Source organism: Sander vitreus, chromosome 10 (genome assembly GCF_031162955.1).
Source record: "Sander vitreus isolate 19-12246 chromosome 10, sanVit1, whole genome shotgun sequence".
Lineage (NCBI taxonomy): Eukaryota > Metazoa > Chordata > Actinopteri > Perciformes > Percidae > Sander > Sander vitreus.
In genome coordinates, this window is record NC_135864.1 from 13,270,489 (window position 1) to 13,293,873 (window position 23,385).

General features: G+C 38.6%; 1 protein-coding gene across 4 annotated transcripts in view; it reads right to left on the reverse strand.

Annotated features, from left to right (window-relative positions):
* Window positions 1-2,839: 2,839 nt before the first annotated feature.
* zdhhc9 (zDHHC palmitoyltransferase 9) overlaps window positions 2,840-23,385 on the reverse strand; it is a 33,091-nt gene continuing 12,545 nt past the window's right edge. For all 4 annotated transcript variants that reach the window (XM_078260316.1, XM_078260315.1, XM_078260314.1 and 1 more), the window contains 8 exons: window positions 21,142-21,302; window positions 17,202-17,360; window positions 14,983-15,120; window positions 14,498-14,546; window positions 11,699-11,801; window positions 7,656-7,759; window positions 7,324-7,426; window positions 2,840-6,337 (listed from right to left, as the gene is read on the reverse strand). In XM_078260316.1, coding sequence (XP_078116442.1) covers window positions 6,155-6,337; window positions 7,324-7,426; window positions 7,656-7,759; window positions 11,699-11,801; window positions 14,498-14,546; window positions 14,983-15,120; window positions 17,202-17,360; window positions 21,142-21,302 — 1,000 coding nt within the window. In that variant the 3' untranslated portion in view covers window positions 2,840-6,154. The remainder of the gene's footprint in view (window positions 6,338-7,323; window positions 7,427-7,655; window positions 7,760-11,698; window positions 11,802-14,497; window positions 14,547-14,982; window positions 15,121-17,201; window positions 17,361-21,141; window positions 21,303-23,385) is intronic.

The following is a 23,385-nucleotide window of genomic DNA, read 5'->3' on the forward strand; positions in this document are numbered from 1 at the left end:
GATGTTGTTGATATAGAATTATTACTCTCATTTTTGTTGTGCAGTTTTAACTGCTAGTCTTAACTCAAGACCCACTTAGTAGCTTGTGTTCAGAGTTTTCAACTACATCTCACAGTCTTCAACAGCAAATGGAACAGTTTCACATGATCCAAGTATGGAAGACATCTCCATGACAACTCAGCAAATGTAACCCCCCTGTAGTCTGTGAGATGTGGTTGAAAGGTCTGGAAAAAGATAGTAAGTAAAAGTACACTTTTGGCAGCTTTCAACAACAAGGCAATTTGAAGAGACAAATCTCACCTTTGTGTCGCTAGGTTTATATTCATTGATAGTTTTTTCTTCTTAATTTTGTATTAATAATGTGAATCTTTAAAGTAACTAGTAACTAAATGTATCAAATAAATTTAGTGGAGTAACGTAAAACAGTAAAATAGAAGTACCTCATAATTGTACTTAAGTACAGGACTTGAGTAAATGTATTTAATTACTTTCCACGACTGCTCATAATGTCAATGCTGACATGCTGATAATGATGTGTTTACCCTGTTTACCATCTTAGTTATAGTTCTAGGTTTAGCTCGTCACAGCTGAGGCTGGTGGGAATGTCATTTGTTTGGCACGTGATTGTATTGTACTGGTACTGGTTTGTACTAGTACAAATTAAGATTTTGACCTGATGGTGGCACTAGATGGAAAGTGAAGGGATCAGCAAAGTAATTACATTTTATCTTCAGAGGACCATGAGTGTCTGCACCAAAAGTAACGGCAATTAAATGTATCCAATAGTTGGAGACATTTCAGTCTAAAATGATCAGAAAGTAAAGATACAAATAAAAGGTAGAAAGATCATCTCAACCTGTGCATACTAACTCTAGAGAGTCTTCATGCTATCATACTTTTACTGTTTTCATGAATACATTTGTCTCATATATCCACCAGTAAATTAATAAACAATGTTTAAGTTGCTGTGAGACTTCTTTTTTTTCCGTTTTTGGTTTAAAATGAAAAAAACATGGTATTTGTGTGAATTCTGATTCAACAGCATTTACAGTATTGTTATCCAATTCTTCCATACGAATTTCGGTCGCCTACTACTTCGTCATACTTCAGCTACAAAAACCATTCAAATATCAAAATGTTGAGCTCTTTATGGAAATGTGTGCTTGTATTAAACCTTTTTAAAATATTAACCTTTTTTCTTTTTACATTGAAAGTCAGTGGAGAAATCTTCAAATCCTCTTCAGGCTTCTTCCACCTCGAAATGTAACTCCTCCCACATACTTTTAAATACAGATGTCATTCGAACTTGATATCTTTTTACAGTTTTTGTGCTCACTGTTTAGAGTTAGTGCTTCTTTCAGGCTTTTTTTCTGCGTTTATAATGGATGTGTATTGCGTGACCTTTGTGTGGAGTTTGCATGTTCTCCCAGACTTTCATTGACATACTATACTATGGCTTTTTTATTACTTTTTTCAACATACTGTACTATAAGTGTTTTCGACATACTATATAACTTTTTTATCACTTTTTTTTAACATACTATACTATGACTTATTACGACATGCTATACTGACTTTTTTTTCGACCTATTATACTATGACTTTTTTGACATGCTATAATATGACTATTTTCAACATACTATACTATGACTTTTTTGTTAATTTTTTCAACATACTATACTATGACTTTTTTTGATAAACTAAACTATGACTTTTTATCACTTTTATCAACATTCTATACTATGACTTTTTCATGACTTTTTTCGACAAACTATACTATGAATTTTTTCAAAATACCATACTTTGAAAGTGGGAGAGAGGGAGATTGACATGCAGCAAAGGTGCAACAAGGACTGAGCCTCAATACATGTGGCGCACGCTCAACCAGGTGAGCTAACCAGGCTCCCCATACGATAACTTTTTTCAAAATACTATACTATGACTTTTTACGACATGCTATACTGACTTTCTTTTGACTATTATACTGAGACTTTTTTTGACATGCTATGACTATTTTCGACATACTATACTATGACTTTTTTTTGACATGCTATACTATGACTATTTTTCACTTTTTTTTTCACACACATTTGTTTTACAAACTAATAGCTGTGAAAGTTGTGAGAGGCTGTCTAAAACATATTAGAGGGGATTTGATGTAAATTCTGAAATGAGAAATCTATTAAAATTACAGTCTTGAAAGGTGCATAACTGATTATTTGCTGTATTTTTCTATTTTTTTAAAGTTTCTTTCTACTAACTCACAAGTGTGAAATGTTTAATGGCTGCAACTCTATAACGGAAGTGAAAATGAACAATAACACTTTATAATTGATTTATGGTCATTATTTATACAGTATATGTGTATTTGTGTATTTATAATAACAATAATCAATGTATTATTAATGATGAATGTATTATTGTTTTATGTATATATTTATATATGTGTGTGTGTGTGTGTGTGTGTCCTGAGTGCGTTTACACCTGTTCTTAGAGGTGTCAACTTGTGATTCAATCACTCCATATGTATATGTTTAATGTCTTTCTCTGTCAATATGTCGGTCTGCTGTAAAGAAATAGTGGCGCAGATAGAGGTTCAAATGTTTTGTCTATTATTTCTAACTCTTTATTTTGCATCCTTCATCCCCTGACTTCTTCACCTTCTTCTTATGCAATTATGCCAGTAATCCAGTTTAGCTTTTCAGCATTCACAAGCATGTTCTGCAGGAAATGCATTTTCTAGTTCCATTTATTCTTTTATTGGTTAAAAAGTAAAAAAACTATTAAAATGTTCACGGACCTAACTCCCATCGGAAAAAAACTTATTTTAAAAGACAAATAATAAGACAATATTGTTTATTTACCAGACACATTGATCATGTAAAAAGAAGTGAAGTAAATTGAGTGAAATACATATAATCACAGTGCTGATACTTAACAAAGTGAACATAAATAACAAGTTCCATCAATGGTATAGTACTGTATCTGTATACATAATGCAATGTAATAGATTGATCAGAGCATTCAGATCTGACCACGTCTTGGCATTTTAACACAAGAATCATCCTACAAGAGCTCAGCTCGGATCTACAGTCTGCAAAGCCTTTAGAGCTAAAAATTATGCCGTCCCTTTTAAAATATCCCATCCCTTTTATCGAATAACAATCACATACATTCTTGCTTCTCGGTGACAGCAACGCAAAGCGATCAAATACACCAAACTGTCTTCAAAATACTTTCCACAAAGAAAGTTCAACCGGTAAGTGGAGCTTAAAAAATGGTTTGGGATTAGTACTTCTTATTGGAAAGTTTTCTAAACAAATACTCAGCAGTTTTTTTTTTTTTTATACGTCACGAAAAAAAATACTGCCACACACTTTGCAGCTTCTCCTAATGAAGATGTGTCACTTATCTCTCCTTTTACCATCTGAGTGTAGAGATTAATCTAGAGCTGAAACTATTAACTAATTCATTGATTAGTCGATGGACAGAAAATGTTTTGCCAACAATTATTTAAAGCACATATGCCCAAAATTTGCTAGTTCCAGCTTTTCAAATGTAAATATTTTCGGGTTTTGGATTTGGAGTTTGGACTGAATGTCAACTTTTCCCTATTTTCTGACATTATTTAGACCAAACAAGCAATCAGGTAAGCAATCAGGTAATCACGAAAATCTTCCATAGATGAACAATAATGGGAAAATGGCCTAGATTAATCTTTTATCATCCAAAGTGTCAAAGTGTCTAATAACTTAAGATTTAAACTGCTCCACCAATAGTATGGTACAATAAAAATAATCAAACAGCTGCAAACAATCTCAGCATCTTAACATTCATTTCACATATCACTCTTTGTTTGGCAAATAAAATCTTAAGGAGAAATTGTGACCTTTGGGAGTCTTTATAATAAATAATATCGGGCAGATTCCAGAGTCTGATACAATGCTGTTGACACACTACACAAGTATATTTCACAAACACTAACTCTGTCTTGCATACAACACAATAACTATTACAAACCCTCGCTATCAGCTAACATCATTTAAATACTAAGAATAACCTTCACTTTCTTTCTCTCCCTCTCTTTCCTTTGTGTGGATCCTTTCTCGTCCAGCGATCTGTGACCAAAACAAAATAAACTCTCAAGCCATATTAAAGGCTGAAAAACACAGATGTGTGAAGAGAAAGATCTCTCTGCCTCGGCTTTATTTTCAGCGATAATGAGCCTGCCACAGACGGCTGCAGGGGGGGCTGCCTCGGCCTTGGGTGTAATGTAGGGATAACTGTCACAGCGAAGATGCAAGGAGAAGGAGAAGAGTTGTAATATGTTTGTATAGGAAGAGGAGGCATGAAGACTGCAGGAAGAGAGGACTCAGGAGGATCAGCTCTGGTGTGATTAGCAGGAGGTGTACGCCGAACTTATGCTTCAAAAAACAAAACTTTGCTGCAATCTTTCCTCACCAAACAGCTGAGAGGTTTTCAGTACATCTTTATCTTCTAAATCTATGTACAGTTAAACAATGGCTTTGCTTAGTTTTTGCTTCATAAGATCTAATTCAGTGGTTCCCAACCTTTTAGATCTGTGCCTCCCTAAAACACAAAAATTGAATGTGCCTACCAGCAGTGTCAATTTTTCAGTTCAATTGTAATTGTTTCTTCTCAGATTGTATTTTGTTTTTTTAATTTCTAAGGGGAAATATTCACAGTATTTCATAAGAGAAAAAGCACACATTTTAGTGTTATGTAGCTGAAATTTGTCTTTTTCCTATTCTGTTAAAATGAATACTTTATCAGGGAATACACTTTTAGATTTTTTGCTAAGAGTTAGATAAGAAGATCGATGTCGCTCTCATGTCTGTACGCTAAATATGAAGCTACAGCCAGCAGCTGGTTAGCATAGCTTAGCATTAGACTGGAAACAGGGAAATAAAACAGCATAATAATTAGTGAGCTTTAGAGGTGCTGGCAGGCTCATGTTTTACCTTTGAACAGAGCCAGGCTAGCTGTTTCCCTCTGTTCCCAGTCTTTATGCTAAGCTAACCATCTCCTGGCTGTAGCTTCATATTTCCATTTTTCCCAGGTTGGGAACCACTAGACTAATTAAGTGTATAAACGTTGGCATTTCTCATTTAACACAGTATCAGTGGTTAGAACGGATCTCAAGGCCTTCTCAGTTGGTCGACCTAAGTTGCATTATGATAAGGCACTGTTACTACTTGTGCCTACTATCATCAGAAGTCAGGCCCTTTCTCTCACACACACAATGGGACTCTGGCTGAGCGTCTCCTGGGTACAAGACTTTATCTGTGCGTCCAGCAATTTCATCTATTTCAGAGCACCGATGTCACACTACATCCTTGATATATAAAAATGGAAGGACATGCGTTGGTCTGGATCACTTTAAAAAAAAAAAATGCACGTAAGTAACAACAGTACTGATGCAGCAATATCAGAATACAAGGTAGATTTTGACTTTTCTGGAAGGAGCCTTTAGGATATCTCAAGCTAAGGATTTGCACATCCTCCCCCTGCCTGGACATCGGGTGTTAACCCTTCTGTCCACACTCCTCTAAAAGCTGCTTGTCCAGCCTTCCCATGGTTTGCATAGGGCATGTAATATGCACACAACAGAAAACTATGTATGACGTTTTATACATGTCCAGAAGTAATATTGTCTTTGCCAGACACTTGCAAGGAGTATATTTGAACTGGCCTCTCACAATAAATGTCATTATGCAATTTTAAATAAAGAACTAAAGTAGTACTGACAATCAGAGCGACCCACAGGTGACCTGTGGTGAATTCATACGCATAGAATTTTTTTTCTCTGCAGTTCTTCCAGCAGCTTCTCCCCCTGTGTGTCTTTTCCATGCAGTGTTCAGGACACAGAGGAAGCTGCTGACTTTCCATTAAATCCCTCCCCCTGCAGCAGGAGTAGGTGTCAATCAAACGGCTCTGCAGCTACTGGTGAGGAGAGGAGGGAAGAGGAGGAGCTGCCGCAGAAACTGTCCTCTTCTGGTGGAATGTAGGGCGGGCGTCGGAGAATAACTGAGTCACCCGCACAGTAATCACACATTGATTATTAATGTTTCAGTTCCTGACCAGGCAGGATGCAGGGGGAAATGGCTACAACGAGAGCCACCCCCTCATGCAGCTAATGGGCCTTGTCCTTGACGATGGATGCCTCTGCATCCGTTTCGGGTGAAGCCAGGGGCGGGACCTTTGGAGCAGGACGGACTTCGTCTTCGGGGGGGGCGCTCGTCTCTGCTGAAGCGGCAATGCTCGGCTTGGCATCATCAGGGGTGTGCTCGTTAGGGATGAGTGGAGCTGTGGTTTTCTGTAGGCAGAAAAAATATAACCCATATTACATTAGAGCAATAACCTATATTACACATTTCAAACAGGCATATAAACACTATTTGTTGAAAGGACATATCTGCAACCATTGATTTAAATCTTATATACTATCTTGCTCACACCTTAAAGTCATCTTGAGACGCATGGATGTGGTCTCTGTAATGTCTGTGTAGCTGTTTGTTTTGTCGTTTGTCTTTTTTTTGTATGGTAATTTGATTCTGTCTCTTATGTACTGCAGAACAGGAACCTGCTGTAAACCAGTTTCAACTGATTCAGTTTTAATTTAACACGTTCAAATGTTACTTTTTTTATTTTCCTGTATAATAATAATAATAATAATAATAATAATAATAATAATAATAATAATAATACAAATGAAAGTAATGAAAGTAGTACAAGTGTGCAAAAAGACTTGTCAATTCTCAAGCACTCTTGGGTACTCTGGATTTTTCATAACCATTCTGGAAATATAAAATAGTTCAAACTATAATTTCTACTTTGTAATGCTTAATAACATTACGTTCTGCAGTACCTGAGTAGCAATGAAACATATTAATGTCAACATTATCTACAGCAACACTGAGGAGAGAGACTCCACGATTTTATTTTAACATGAAAAAGTAGTGCACACATGGCTAATGATCTATTAGCCGAAAATAGAATGAACACTTATAAATGGATCAACAGCAGCAACTATGTAAAGAGCCACAAAATGCGTCTCAAGATGGATTATCAATGTCACTTCGATAAGAAAAGTACTTTCCCCTTCCTCACACCTCCTTTCTTCTCTCCAACACTTTCTGTAATTGGTTTAGACTGTTTTTTCACGTCTGCGCTGTATTCACTGTTCTGAGCTTTGCAGCCTCAATCCACTTCAAAGCCAGAGAAGTGTGTCTATGTGCGTGTGTGTGTGTGTGTGTGTGTGTGTGTGTGTGTGTGTGTGTGTGTGTGTGTGTGTCCGCTCACCGTGGTTTGTGACACTGGGTTGCTGCTGCTGAAGGAGGAGGGTGCAGCAGACGTTGCAGAAACAGACGAATCCTCCTGCATCAGTCCTCTTCTGTCCAAGACGCTGGAGAGCGAGACAAGGCGATCAATCACTAACTGCATCCTGCTTGTTATTCGCCAGGACGAGGTGTAGGAGAGGGACAAATCTAAAAGTCTAATCTATCACATGCACTGATACAGAACTCACTGATAACAGTAGGAAGACAGCATCAGCTTAATCCAGACAAAATGACAATAAATGAAACAAGAAATAAGCATTCTGTGTAGTGCAAGTCTTAATCTGAGAGAGTTACCTCGGGTACACAGGCCCACAGAGCACCTCGCAGCAGTTTTTAATGATGTTCTTGTGGCTGTACGGGTTCTGGACTCTGTTCTTTCCCGACCAGGATCCTTTAATCTGGGAAAAAACAAGATGTTTTTGACTCATCAAAACACTCATCACTGGAGCAGCAATCCTTCCCAAACCACATCCCTGATTTTCCCTGTGCTTATACCTTATTCAAAAGCACAATTCCTTTTTTTTTTTTAAGATGTTGTTCCCACAGGCTTGGCTTTGACCTACTAAAAAGGATCTTGTCAGGATTTTAATGATTCCTGGTTTAATGGGAACTCGATGTGCCGACGGGTGCCAACGAGTGCAGCGAGATTACAACCGCTTTAATAATTCATTGAAGATTCAGAGAATTCATACAAAAGGATTCCCCCAGCAATAAATAGCGTCCTTCCACACTGCACTGCATGTATGCTTTCAGTCATACGCATTATTTAACAGGAGGCACATTGTTTTCTTAAGGATGGAACAATCACCTTATTCCACACTGGCTGCATCATATACATATTATGTATTGGCTTGTTTCATATTCGTACGTTATTTGCAGTGGGTGAAATATTCAAACCCAGGACTTCACACTTTGTATGGCTGCACAGATAGATCAAATGGAAATATTCTAGATGTCTTGTGCATCATTTTATACACGTCCACAAAATTCATATTCATACATATTTGGTATGTTTGGGATCTCCACTCTCTCAGGTTACATACAGGTTGGTAGGAAGGAATACCTACAGACACTTCTCTGTGCTGAAAACCTCTTCTGCATGTTTTTTGGATGGAATAAAAAATAATGTCATCTATATTTTTTATTTACAGTTAATAAATATATATTAAAGTTAATAGCACTAGAATTGAACATTAATCAAAGATAAGACAGTAAAACAAAATAGCTCTTTTTAGTAAAGATTGAAATACAAATGTATTAATAATTTCTATCAAGGAAACAAATGTGATTTTAAGCAGTTACTGCATTTAAAAATATATATATTTTAATCGTTTTTGTTATTCTACCATTGAAAAGCACAATAAGCAATGATGTCATCATAATTTCTGAAGTAATGGATTAAAATAAACTACAAATACTGGTTGGATTATATTCTTATTTACCCAAGATGCATGCAGAAAAAGTAGATTGCTACAAACCCCAATTCCAATCAAGTTGGGACGTTGTGTAAAACATAAAATAAAAACAGAATACAATGATTTGCAAATCCTTTTCAACCTATATTCAATTGAATACACTACAAAAGACAAGGTGATGTAACAGTCGTAAACATTCTCCTGTCCCAGCTTTTTTGGAACCTGTTGCAGGCATCAAATTCAAAATGAGTGAATATTTGCAAAAAAAAACAATAACGTTTATCACTTTGAACATTAAATATCTTGTCTTTGTAGTGTATTCAATTGAATATAGGTTGGAAAGAATTTGCAAAATCATTGTATTCTGTTTTTAGTTATGTTTTACAAAACGTCCCAACTTCATTGGAATTGGGGTTTGTAGATTGACATATATAATTGACCCCTAAATATAACAAAGTTAAGGTACACAGTATGAGTTTGTACTGACTGACTGTCCGGCGAGTCAAAGAAAACAGCTTTTCTTTAGTTGCAGTAGATCTAGGTCAACAGTCTGCCCATAAGGTACTTTACTACTGCATGTCTAAGTGTACTCTGTGCGTGCGTGCATGTGCAGGAGACACAATTGACAGAGCCTGTGTTATCCTGAAGGAGAGACCAGAGCAGCTACAACACTCAAGGTGCCTTCTCTTGTTCGCCCTTATTCCACCATCTCTATCTCCTCTTCTCGTCCTCTCAACCCCTCCACCTCCCCTTATCTCTGCCACAGCAGTATTTCTGGTAGTGTGCCCATCCCCTGCAGGTATCAATGCATCTATTATTAGGCCAATCACAGATATCGAAGCAGCCGGGCTGACAGCGATTGTTTCAATTCCTGGAGCAACATTACACTGTACTGTAGGTGCACATTGCAGAGCTTCATTACTAGTAAATGAAAAAATGAGGCCAGTTTCCCATAGGAAAGAAAAAGTAAAATTATAAATTAATCATTACAACAAAGTATGAGTGCACTCTCTTGCTTTCAGCCATCTAGAACCTCCCACCACCGTAGCTGCTGCTGCTCCCTGCTTCTTGTCAGAGCCTCTGCATTGCAGATCTGGGCTAACAAAGCCTCCAATAAAGTATACACAGTAACAACATAAATGACTCCCTCTGTGGCTTCATCCACATGCATCACCACTCATCTTCTGCTTCACATCAGCCTGAATATATGCATGCGTGCTTTCGTGCTGCGTGCGTGCGTGTTGTCTCAATAATGACTCAATGGAAATATGATCTAGCAATCAATACTTTTTTCCTCAATTAGCCTCACAAGCTTCTAAATGTAGCTGACAAGTTGAGTCAGAAACCAGCTGGTCTGTTTTTGTTTTTAATTCCGCTCAGTTCTATCATTGTTTTTATTAGGAATAGCAGCTCTTCATGCATATTTTTAGATCATTAAGAGTACGTCAGCTCGGTGAGCAGGGAGGAGTCCAAGTATTGACAGGTTGTTTTTTCTTATCTGTTTTCTTTCAACACTTTCTGTATTTGCTTTACAATAGTTTACAATGTAATATCATTGTTTAACAAGCTACAGTTTACCAGCCCTTTGTCCTTCAGTGATGAAAGAGGCCGAGCCGTTGTCAAGGAAACAGCTTTGTAGTGTTAGAAATTGTACTGTTTACCTCTTTGTGATGTGGGTTTGTCTTTCCAGCCACGTGAAGCCTGGCTGCCTGATCACAACATTTACACACATATTCTATTATTATATACTGTTATAAATAACTTTGACGGTTACATTAATCTCAATCTAATTTTAAAACAAATCCTTATCTAAAGTCTTAAATATGTGAGGTCTAGAGATATATCTGCACTGTTTTTATCTCATCTGTAAATGATCAGTGGGGGAGGACTTTGCTCTAACATGACATTTATGTTACATTCACCAGTGATATGAGGTTATATTGTTTGGATAGGTGAAAATAATGGTGGCAACTCAGATGAGCACCAATCAGCAGTACCAAAAGTGCCTAAATATTTGTCTCAGTTCTCCCGTCTACACTTAGCTACTTCGTGCTTGTTGGGTGATCGAAGAGCTATCTGTTACAACCAAGAAGCATTTCATTGCTTCTAGCCAGATGATGAAAAGGTGTAAATGCATGGATCTCTTTTTATATATAAGCAAAACGGTTAGTGTTAGTGTAAATAAACTGATAAAAGTGAACGTTTTTCTTCTTCTGGTGTTTTTTGGCTGGAAAACTACACGTGGTCCTGGAAAACCAAGATGTTGCAATCAGATCTGTGGTCTGGCCAACAGAGACACATGTATGTGTCTATGTGTAAATGTAATGTAAACGAAAAGTGTGAAAAATGCATCTGGGTTTTTGTGTAAATGAGAGTTCACTTGTAAAGAACGCAACATGAACTCTATAGGGTTATCTCAGGACACTTTACAGATAGAGTAGGTCTAGACCACACACACACGATAATTTACAGAGACCCAACAATTCCTCCCAAGAGCAACTGCACCCAGCGGCGAGGAAAAAACTCGGACAGAAGCTGGCTCTTGGTTGGTGGCCATCTGCCACGACCGGTTGGTCCGTATTCAGGTGTTTTTTTCCAAGAGTTTTAGTTGGTAAGACTAAGACCAGTCTCTGAGAGCATGATTTTGAAAATTTCAGCCACTGCAATAAAGTACTTTAATAATAATAATAATAATAATAATAATAATAATAATAATATTATCCAAGAAAACTAAACCAACAAAACAATGAGTTAATCCTGTTGGTCCATGTGTTCACAACTCATGGTTCATTTGCATAAAGACAGTATAAAACCTAAACAAACTAGATGCAAAGTCCAGCATTGTGCCTCACAGGATGATTCAAACCTAAAACAAGTAGATGTAGATGTGAAAGCATTAGTCATGCAGTAAGATGCACTTACATCCTCGTTGGTGGTCTGGTTGAGAGAGATCAGGTAGGTGTGGAAGCCAGTCAGTCCCACCACTGACCACAGGGTGAAGAAACACACCAACACCTCCAGCACAGTGGACCCGAGTTAAGAAAACAGCAACAGATGTTTTCTGCCGGATACGTGGTCACTAATTACACACTGGACAGCAGGTGACGGCAGAATGGCAGACAATTATGCAACATGATTAAATTCAGTGACGGCCAGTTTAAGGTTGGAAATTTAGTTCAGTTCCATCAATAATCTCAAATTACTTTCAACTAGGGCTGTCAAACCTTTAATTTTTTTTAAATCGTCATTAATCGCTGAATTTCTATAGTTAATCGCGATTAATCGCATATTTTATCACATGATTAGAATTCTATTATTTTGCATTTCAGAACGGTTTTTAAGTACATATTAACAATCGAAAGCAATTCTTACCAGTGTATCTTGATTGGGAATCAAATGAATGCAAAGAAAGTTACTTTATGAACTTGATTTTAAGATTTGTAATTATTTATTTACTGTAAACAAAAGAAAAATGTGTGAATCTGTCATTCTTGCACAATTCCTCCAAGTACCTAACTAAAAAACTAAAAATCCCTATCCTTACTAGAGTCAATATAGTGTTTAGTAACTCCTAAATAATTTTGATTACTCACTGACGTCCAGTGATCACCGGTTAATGAGACAGCGTTTGCAGCACCTTGCAGCAGTTCCAGTGTGGCTGCTTTTCCGTGTCATACAGGCTGTGTGTGGGGCTGCTGTCCCCCTCGACGGCAACGAGACAGGTCAGAACATGCCAACCGTAGTACGTCTTTAAGACCCGAGTCATCTACGATGCTGACAGGTCTGCAGTTAGTTGCCACCCGTTTCGCAAGGGCTGTAGTAATTTTTGGAGATTTGGTTTCATCCACAGGTTGGCAAGTAGCACTCTCCAAAATAGTGCTTTGCCTGAGTGGATAGCATGCTAGCGGCTAGCATCAATGTTAACTGTACTACTATGCTTAGCTCGTAGGTGGTAGCTCAAGCTTGACGTGCTTCGGTGATATTTTAATTTGGCTTTACACAATGTGCATATGGCTTTCGACTTGTCTAGGAGCCGTCCAGGAGTTTTGGAAAATAAAAAGCGCCATTCAGAGTTATTGCTGCTGTCTTTCTTCATCATGCCTGCAGCCTGCAGCAGGAGAAAGTTTGGCAGCTTGATGATAAATAAAAGTGCTGCAAAGGGTCAAAATAGTAGCCTGTTAGGCACGACGCAAAGCCGAGTGAAGTGTAAAATAAATGAATAATAGCCGGCATGCGATTAAAAAAAATGTACGCGTTATGCTCGGCCCTTAATCGCATCGCCATTAACGCGTTAATGCTGACAGCCCTACTTTCAACTGATCATTCGTTAAGTGTTAGTTAGTGTACATATGCAGTTGATCCACAAAAAAATTACATTACTATTGAAAGCAGTTTCTCATTAGGGCTTAAATGACAACTGACACTAGCATATTTTATCAGCTGGAGCTAGCCATCTAATTAAAAAGGGGAGCTATGCAGTTTTGGCCATTTCTTCGCTGTTTTCTCACTTTTTGCTTGCAGGTTTCTCTATAGAGTTCCTCCTACAGCTTCGGAATAGATATTTGGCAGCTCCTCTGTTTACTTGTGTCTGACTCCTCGCTCGGTCAGCCTGCCGTTTCCTTTTTCTCTGTTTTTCTGACAATGCTTTCTGCTTCTTTTTTGCCAGCTCAGCCATGAAGATAGTGTGAACAACTCCATTGCTACTTTGCTAGCCGGTTCCTGAATAGGCATATGTAGGCAGTGCCGTGAAGCAATTCGTTACATCGCGAGACCTGATATCACGCGATACTTCATGGTGCTGAGGCCGGCGGCTCGCCAGCCGAAAGTTGCAAGGGTGGTTTTTCCCGCTCACAAGCGCTAGGGGGGAGCGAGACGACCACCAATCAACCCGAAAAAAGTCATGTAACCATTCCAATGACTCCGAAGCTGTTCAGGGAAGGTAAATTAAGCTAAAAAAACATGCATAGTTCCCCTTTAAGCTAACGACAGCTCTATGAGTTGGTTGACAACGCTGTCTCCTAATGTTTTTTTAAAGTGTCCAGCTGATTTGTTATGAAACAAAAATCTTGCAAAAGGGGCATTTCTTAAATGTGTACTTGATGTTATTGTGCTGATAAACAAATGTGGCTAAAGCTACTTGTACCAGGAAAAAAGTCAGCATCCTCACCAGTTAAGAATCTGACTGGAAGAGCTAGTTAGTTGGAGCTAGTAGTCCAGGTATTAAGAGTATGATATGGAAAGTTTTTAAGATAGGACTTTTATTTTGTTCTAACATCACCCTGTCAGATTTTCAGAAGTATGTTTCCTCTCAATGCTACAAGAAAAAAAGCTTTTAGGATGAAAACTAACCTATGATTTAGGCATATATAACGCTAGCTCAGGTTACATTGTCCGGGGTTGCTTATGTTAGAGCAGCAAAACACTTTATTTTTTACTTTTATTCCATTCATAACACTTTATTTTATCTTTTGTGTTTTTAGTTATGGAAAGGCTAAAAAAAGGACTTGTTAACAAATCCAAGCTTGACAGGCCTGCTGTGCCTAGTTACAGGCGCTAAGCTATTATTTGAATCACTGTTCGGAGAGAGGTTTGGGGAACAGCCATCGGGTTGTGATACTTGAAATTTATCGTTTTTCCATCTTCTATTCTAGGAAAGGCAAACGTGGCCCATACAGCAGCTTTTTCTATGGTGTACACTGAGGTCTGAGCTTAAAAGGATATGTTCCAGGTGTTATCTTCAAAGTGTTCAAAAAGCCATTGTCTACTGAACCTGTGAACAGAGCAACACAGAGAGACGTTAAAAAGAAGACAATATAAAAATCCCACTCTACTGAAAAAGCACAATTACTCCAGTATTAAGCAACAACAAGCCCAGAGCTAATTATCCTGAAAAGAAACACACTGTTTCCTTGTCTCTCTGTCTTGCTTTGGGTAGAACAAGGAAGCAGGAGGATGAGGATAAAGGAGGAATCATGTCAAGCTGTCAGCTGCTGTTGCGTGTCATGTCACGCTGCAGGAAAAGCCTGGTCTGAATTAGGTCATAGTTTCAGCACATGTGCATGCATTTGCATATACAATAGAAGCAGCTAGTGAGCTTGTGTCACAGGTCATCCTTCCTGTTTTGTCACATACTTTAATCTATCCATGTACTATTCTCCTACATGTTTGTTCCTTCTGATTGGACAAATGACTGACAGGATACTTACGCATCACCACATGAATGATGTCGAAGGTGAAGATGTAAATGGTGAGCAGGGAGAGTGACAGGGTGAACATGTAGAAGTATCGGTAGTTCCTCTTGCCCACACAGTTGCCTACCCATGGACAGTGGTGATCAAAACGATCTGTGAAAAAGAGAAAAAAAGTCACCGTTAAATATGTAAAATATATTGTAGGCTGCACACACAACTTTCTTAGCAACAGAAACTTTTGAAAATCAAAAAAAAGTGTTAAAAATACACCAGTATTTTAGTCAAAGACAGCTTTGTGCATTAGCTTCTGTAAACTTGCAGTCTAAATATAGTGATCACTTCTTCTTTGCCTCTATGATTTCGAGGAGAGCCAGATGAAAGCAGGGCAGGGTCAAACGGACAGCAGGGAGTGCAGCAGTGTGTCTGCCGCACTGCCTGAATGGAGTTTCACAACAATATACAGTAAACATCGCAGCAGAAGCGAAAGACGTGAAGCAGCTCGTAGATAAAAGGTCAAAATAAATCGATCATTTTTATATTTACAGAGTAAAGTGTCAGTGCTGACTTTAGGTGTTCACATACATATTTGGTAAACAGCGTAGAAATCACTTTTCATACAGTCCTAATATTTCTTTTAGCCACGCCAGCAGTATGGCCCTAGGGATTTTGGTCGGGCGGTTGGTCCACTACTTTAGTTAAAACTGAAATATCTCAAACAACTAGACTTAGGGATGGATTGTCATGACATTTTGTACAATCGTTCATTGTCCCTATATGATGAGTCCTGCTGACTTTGGTGATCCCCCTGACTCTTCCTTCTCCCCAACCCCCAACTTTTAGATTGTATGTACACTGCAGCAGGACAATAATCCTTTATGCTGTTCACTCAATGTGGACAAAACCCTCTGATTAAAGCTGAAAGCACTTACTAGCTTGAAATTGCTATTTTGTCCATTTGAGAAGGAAAAATCAGATGTGTGCAGCAATTCAGAGGTCTGGAGCCAGGCGAGCACTTTACCCCCATAGTTATCGTTTAATTTGACTCCAGTGTGCTGCATACAGAGCTAAAACAACTGTCCAAGTATTCACAGACTATAGCCAGACATCTTATAATATATTAACCAGAGAAGGCTCCAGGTACAAACAAATATAATTTGTGAAGCAAGTGTTTTTTTTTTATTATGCTGCATATTCTGTGAGAGACTTATATAGATAGAGACTGCTATAAACAACGTAAGATTAAGGAGAAAAAGATATGACTGCAGTAAAAGACAGGCATGCTGCTGTGTCATGCTTGGAGTGTGTGTGTGTGTGTTTCTACAGCAGGTGGACACAGATGAACCAGTGTTCACAATGACTGAGCGCTTATTCCCTCACTGAGCCTCCACTGTCTCCTCTCATATCGCCTATGAGTCTACACTCCCTGCAGACGCATTCCTCAATCATCAGAAGACAAATCAGTGTTATTCTGCAGGGTTGAGAGGTCGCACACAACACACCCACCCACACCCACCCACTTTTAGGTCTACTTCCATCCTACCTTCTGACCTACAGTATATCAGTATAAATAGTATTGGGACTTACAATCTTCGTTCCCAGGATCTTTTCCTTCTGTCTGTTCCAAAGGTTAGAAAAGTTACAGTAATCCATGAAACTTAATGAGCTGGTCTCATTGGTCACTTTTAAGAGGATGTTGATTGACTTGGAGGCAGCCACATCTGGCTGTAGATGTTTTGCCTGATGTGTTTAGGATTGTGGTTGACTTTGAGGGATTTGCTGTTTCAGATGTTTTTAGTGTTTTTGTGTTTGTATTTATGTGTGGTTGTACTGCTGCCTGTCTTGGCCAGGACACTCTTGAAAAAGAGATTTTTAATCTCAATGAGTCTTTTCCTGGTTAAAAAAAAAGGTAAATAAAATAAAGTAAAAACAACACTTCATAATTCAAAGCACATTCCATAAATAACACTTGCTGTTAAGTTTTTGGCCGTTTTGATTCAGTTTTCTGAAACCTTTGTACCCTGTCTGCTTAGTCCAACATTTATTTATAAACTAATTTTAAATTGTGACAAATGAATGCAGAGATGTAATTAAGATCAAAGCCTAATAATCATCATGTCAGCAAGCTATTTTTCCCCACAAATACTACTCACCTTTCTATTTCTGAAAAATTGATTTCAATGAGCTGTCTTCTCACTTTGCAAAGCCTTTACATCAGATCAGAGGACATTTCTTACCAACGCAGTTGTCACAGATGCTGCAGTGAGATGCTCGAGGTGGTCGGAAGATCTTGCATGTGTAGCAGTACTTGAGCTTGACGATCTGGTTGTTGATCTGAACATTGCGGATTCGAGGTGGGGGTCGCTGCCCTGCGGGGACGTTCCCATTGGCAGCCTCTATGGAAACCAAAAAATACATTTATTAGCAGGTGTTGGCAATCTTGGAAACGGAATAAATTATTAAAAAAGGTGTCATCTAATCACAATCTAATACAACACCACCACAAACTATGTCCACAAATTAACACCTCTGACAGCGTTTTCAGAAATAATGAACATTATAAGCTCCACAATTTCTTGCAGCCCTGTTGCACTGGATTGCATTAGAATGTACAGGTCTTAAACAGGCAGTGAGAAATGTGACATTCAGTGACCAGGACAAGAAAAAAGGGACGTAATCTTGACAGCTGAACCTTGAGGGTGTCAGTGAATGACAACATTGGCTCGATACTAGTATTGATGATGGTGGATTTATGTGAAATCATTACTGAGCTGTTAATATTATTTAAAAGCAACACTATAAACGCAGTGTCTGGCTTTGTTTGGGCTTCAACTAACCTTCCTAAAACTGAAATATCTTTCAGGTGTGATGGTTTTGTTTCTGCAGTCACCAACCAAATTAAATTCTCATACGTTCACTTTTCTTGGCAATTCAGATCTTTCTGATTATGTAGCACTGCAGGAGCCAAGAGTGTAGAGAGGCTGGCTAATGACCAGAGGGCTGCTGGCTGGAATCTCTCAGGAGAGTAGCTGTTAGGGAGAAATCTACCATTAAAACGCTGCATAGGGATGGCGTGAATGTGGAGTTAATGGAAAAGAGCAAGCATGCTCATTTGACTTTCTGGAAATAAATGAAGATAAGGAATGTGTTATTTGTGGAAATTAAATTATCTGGGCTTGAGAATGTGTTCAGAGATGAGTTGAGGAAAACATTTACATAAACTAAGCTGCATTTGTATCATTTGTATTAAGCTCTGAATGAACATTCTCTGTTATGTAAAACAAAACAATTTCTGTGTAAATAAATCATTGAAACTAGCACGTTTACAAGCTTCCATAATACATCCACGGACATAAAGATTGTGAAATTTACTTTATCTGACAGCACAAACTGCTCTGCATTATACATCTACTGAATGTAGGATTAGTGGCTTTCAGGATAAACCAGCAGAGAATAAATTAATGAGTCATCACTCACAGGTGATGATTCCCCTCCCTCGGGTAGCAAAGTCCTGTCTGCTAGTGGCATTATATATTCCAAGAGGATGCCTCTCCTCCTATTAGCATTTCCCGTCGGGACTTGTGGCTAACAGGCTGATGGGACAGAGCACTCATCCACATGCCTGCCTCAGCCTAAGAATGAGATACATACCTGGCTTCTCCACGGGCTGTTATCTGTTTACGCCCACACTCATAACAGCAAACAGCTACCCTAACACATTAAAAAAAACATACTGTATAAGAGCTGAGAGAGTGTGGGATGGAAGTTGTTAAACTAAGTGCGTCATTTAGGCTGCTTCAGTGCATAGTCTTCATATGGTCATGTCTTGCTATTTTGGGAGATTCGCTGAGATGTGTTTGGTGGAATGTAAAACAATCGACCAAATAAGGAAGGTATAACCATTCCCATAAGTGAGGAAAAAAAAAAAATTTCAATCACCTTGGGCTATGTGAACTTGTGATGATGATAATTAAAAGACTAAATGATCAGTGGAAGAAATAATCAACACCTTTATCAATAATCAAAATAATCATTACTTGCAGCTCTATTAATATAAATAATTCCCAATGAGATATCCTCATTCACACTACATGTAGGAGCTGTATAGGTCATCACGACCACAGTTAGACCAGCAAGGCATTGTCATCCAGCGAGCGGTATGAGTCACAGTCATGATGAGAGAAGCGCTGGCTGTCAGCTAACCCATTCTCAGAGGACCGACTGCCTCAGCCTTGCTTTTACTACAGCCCTCCTCTGTCATGAGCTGAGACCAGTCTCCACCCATGCCTCTCGACTGGAGTGAGATAGCACGAGTGATGGCTGAAGGACAGCGTTAAACTTGAACAGAGACAAAGAGTGAACATTGAACAGCCACACAGGCAGACAGGGAAGGACGGAGGGTAAGGATGCAGGGAGCAGGCAGAGAGGGCTGTTGCAGAAATATTGCAGGACAAAAGCTTATCCCTCCACATATAAAGAGAGGCTGGACAGCCCAGGGAGTGGACATGAAAAAAACAAAGATGCACTGCTTCTAAAGACAACAAGGCTTGTTCATTTTACAAAAGATTTGTTGTCATTATGATACAGCGTATAGTTTGTTTTGTGCAATGAGACAACAGGATCCCTTGTAATGAATGTGTGCGTTAGCTCAGTCTAACACACACATGCTCTACATCCACGGATGAGCACAACCAACCTTCAGTAACATAAAGCATAACAAACATGAATAAAACAGCAGGACTGAGGCTGTCTGCTCACTGCTTAACTAGCATATTCACTGAAGTATTTATGCCTCCAAAATACTTTTCCTTGAGCTACTTTCACCTAATTTGGACCTCATTTTATACAAAAAAGAACAACCTAGATGATCATGATGTAACAGCACATGAACTGTAATAACCATATGTCCTGCTGTTGAGTTAACATTTGAATGGATGCAGATAAGGGATATGTGCCTGGAGGCATTATCAGTACTGCTTGCACATAATAGCCATGCACACTTCAAGGTGAGGAGCTGGACTGCAATCTCACAAGAGGCGAGACCACACGCTACTTCAAACCTGGCAACAATCTGCAGTGGGTCTGAGCATTATTACCGGAGGTGCATGAATAAGGATGCTATTGGGATTTTCTTTTATTATCATTATAAATGGACCTTTTGGCAGATCTGTCATTACAAACTTTATCATCTATAGATGTGCTAACAAAACAAACTAAAATTTGATTTCACATGGTCATTTGACACATTGTAATTATAAAAATGTTGACTATACTTTAGCAGCTTTAAGATTAGTCTTCAAAGCACTGACACTATCACAAAACAGAATACATATACATGATCCTGCCACATTGTGTGGAAATATTTATGGGAACTTGTTAAGGGGATCTTTAAAAGGCCACACACTTATTTTCTTAATCTTTGTCTTACTATGAGTGATGAGATTCTACGTACACATTATTTTCTGACAAAAGGTAGAACAGTTTTTGATATTTCACATAAGAGATTTCTATAATTGTGGGGGGTTTTCTCTGTGCTCTTCAACAGCCGACTCTGAATATGATGACAGTTAATAATAATAATTTATACTTTATTGATCCCCACGGGGGAAATTACAATTTTTTCACCCTGTTGTTAGAACACACTACACACAGGCCTGAAATACACACACATGCTCAGGTCCTATACATGCACAAATGGAGAGATGTCAGAGTGAGGGGGCTGCGACTGCTGAACAGGCACCCCGAGCAGTTGGGGGTTCTGTGCCTTGCTCAAGAGCACCTTGGCAGTGCCCAGGAGATGAACTGGCATCGCTCCAGCTACCCGTCCACACTCCAGACTTTGGTCCAAGCAGGGACTTGGACCAGCAACCCTCCGGTTCCAACCCAACTCCCTATTGACTGAGCTACTGCCACCGCACACTGTTTGGTCACTGTAAATCAAATCTGAGTTCGGAGTTTTTGAACGTTAAACTATTAATATAGAATACGTAAAGATGTTTTTCTAACTTTAATAATGATTATTCAGTCATGAATACTCAATATTATAGAGAAGAAATGTTTAGGGGAATATCGGGAAGACAAGAGCTTAGGTGGTTAAGAAAATGAGAAAAGTGCTTAAAAGTACGCTGAAAATAAAGACCACATCTTTTAAACATTTTCTGTAAACCTGTAACTCACCAATTTCCATCTCGATGAATGTGGCTTCCTCTGGAAGAGCCCGTGGCAGCACCCCGGGGTCACTGAAGCTGGTCCTCAGCAACATGGCAATGACAAAGAGGAAGAGCAGAGCAGCGAAAACTGGGATGGCAGGAGACAGATGGACAGCCAGGTACGGACATCTGTAGGAAAACAAAGAACATAAGATAATCCAGTCTAAAAGCACAAGCCACAGTTTTTGTCTGCAGTTTCTCTGTTTAGCCTTATAACAAAACTGTAAGTGAAAAACTTTTGTGCCTTGCTTTGTCATGATTAGAGCTGCTACGGTTAGTCGCCAGACTTTTAATCAGCAATTATTTCCATAACTGATTCATTATTTACATAAATCCAGCTTCTCCAATGTGAGTATTTGCTGTGTTTTTGTTTTGTATCATTGTAGGGCTGGATGATATGGAGAAAATCAAATATCACGATATTTTTGACCAAATTCCTCGATATCGATACCGCAACGATATTGTAGTGTTGACTATTGGTGCTTTCACAAAATATTCACACAATGAGAGTTTTGATAAATAATCATCAATAATGTGGCTATAATGACTAAGTGGGTAAAGGCACAAAACAGGCTAGAACAGTCTGGTAAGTTCAGAAAATGACATCACTTTACTGTAATGCAGCCTTTAAAACCAGTAAAAGAAAACACTTAACGTCATATCACGATATTACTATATCCAAAATCTAAGCCGATATCTAGTCTCATATCACGATATTGATATAATATCGATATATTGCCCAGCCCTATATCATAAAATTTTTCAACATATTTTGGACTGTTCGATGAACACTTGGATCTGGGGAAATGTGATGGACATTTTTCAAACATTTCTGACATTTTATAGACAAAATGATTAATAATTGCAAGATGAATTGAATTGTTAGTTGCAGCCTTAAATTTCATGCCAAAATAAATACTTTGAATTAGAATATTTTATATTTTTGCATCACAGATACACATGAAGACACACTGCAGACCTTAACAGAAGTGGGAGAGCTCTCTCAAAAAGAGCATGTGCAGAAAGGGCATGACACTACACTGTACATATTCTGAACTGGTGTTCTGAGCAGAAGGTCATGAACCGTGTGAGCGGCCCTTTCTCTGGACATTGCCGAAGTCATGGCCGTGAATAAACAACACCACCATGCAACACCCACCCTCACCTTCTGCAGTAAGAGTGGAGAAACATTACCATAACTCCATTTGCCAGGCCTCTGAGATTAGAGCCAGCAGGGCTCCACCGAGAAGGCCTGCTGCTCAGAGCGATAACAGATGCGAGCTGCAGTGCAAAGTGCTGCGACAGAACAGAGCAGCAGCAAAGGCTTCTGCATGAAGTTATTAATAGTTCAAATGTGCGGCCTCATCTGCCTCCCAAGTGGCTGGGATCATATATTCATAATACACTACTAATGTTGCACTACAGGATAGCAAGGTATTGTGCCATATCCTGTACAAGACTAAAGTTTGTACTGCATGTCTTGCATAAAGCCTGCACACACATCTGACACACATACAGTATTTGATGAAAAGATGGAAGTTTGAACCCTTGAAACTCTAAAAACATTTTCAAAACTCTCCTCTAAAGAGACACAGTTATTTCATAAGGCTACATTACATTTATATATTATTCTCTTTTGTTGAAGTAGAACGTACATACATGACATTTTTCGATTAATCAATTAGTGGATTGACAAAACATAAATCTGCAGCTTTTTTGATAATTGATTGCTTGTTCGTCATTTTTCAAGCAAAAGTCCTATAAATGGTATGGTTCCAGCATCTCAAATATAAGAACTTGCACTTTACTCTTATAGCCATTTCAATACCAATGTGCTTGAGTAAGGTGTCAACACAACATAAAAAAGGTGTATCTGTCCAAATACTTATGGACTGCACTGTACATCGGACATCCATAATAAGAGCTGAGGCAACTGGTCATTTAATCGAATCAGCAACTATTAGTGGTCCACCTTCTAAAAAGTGACTGACCTACTTTCCTTTGTTTTATATAATTTTAAGATGATCTTTGACTTTTGGACCCTGACAACAATCATCATTTTATTCATTCTTACACACACACACACCAACTGCCAGTCAGCACAACATAACAGAGAACAAAGTCCACCTGATTAGTCGCGCCTGTTCATGTAGACACACCATGCAGGTACGTCAGCATACCTGTGCACTTACAAGACATACAAGACACACAC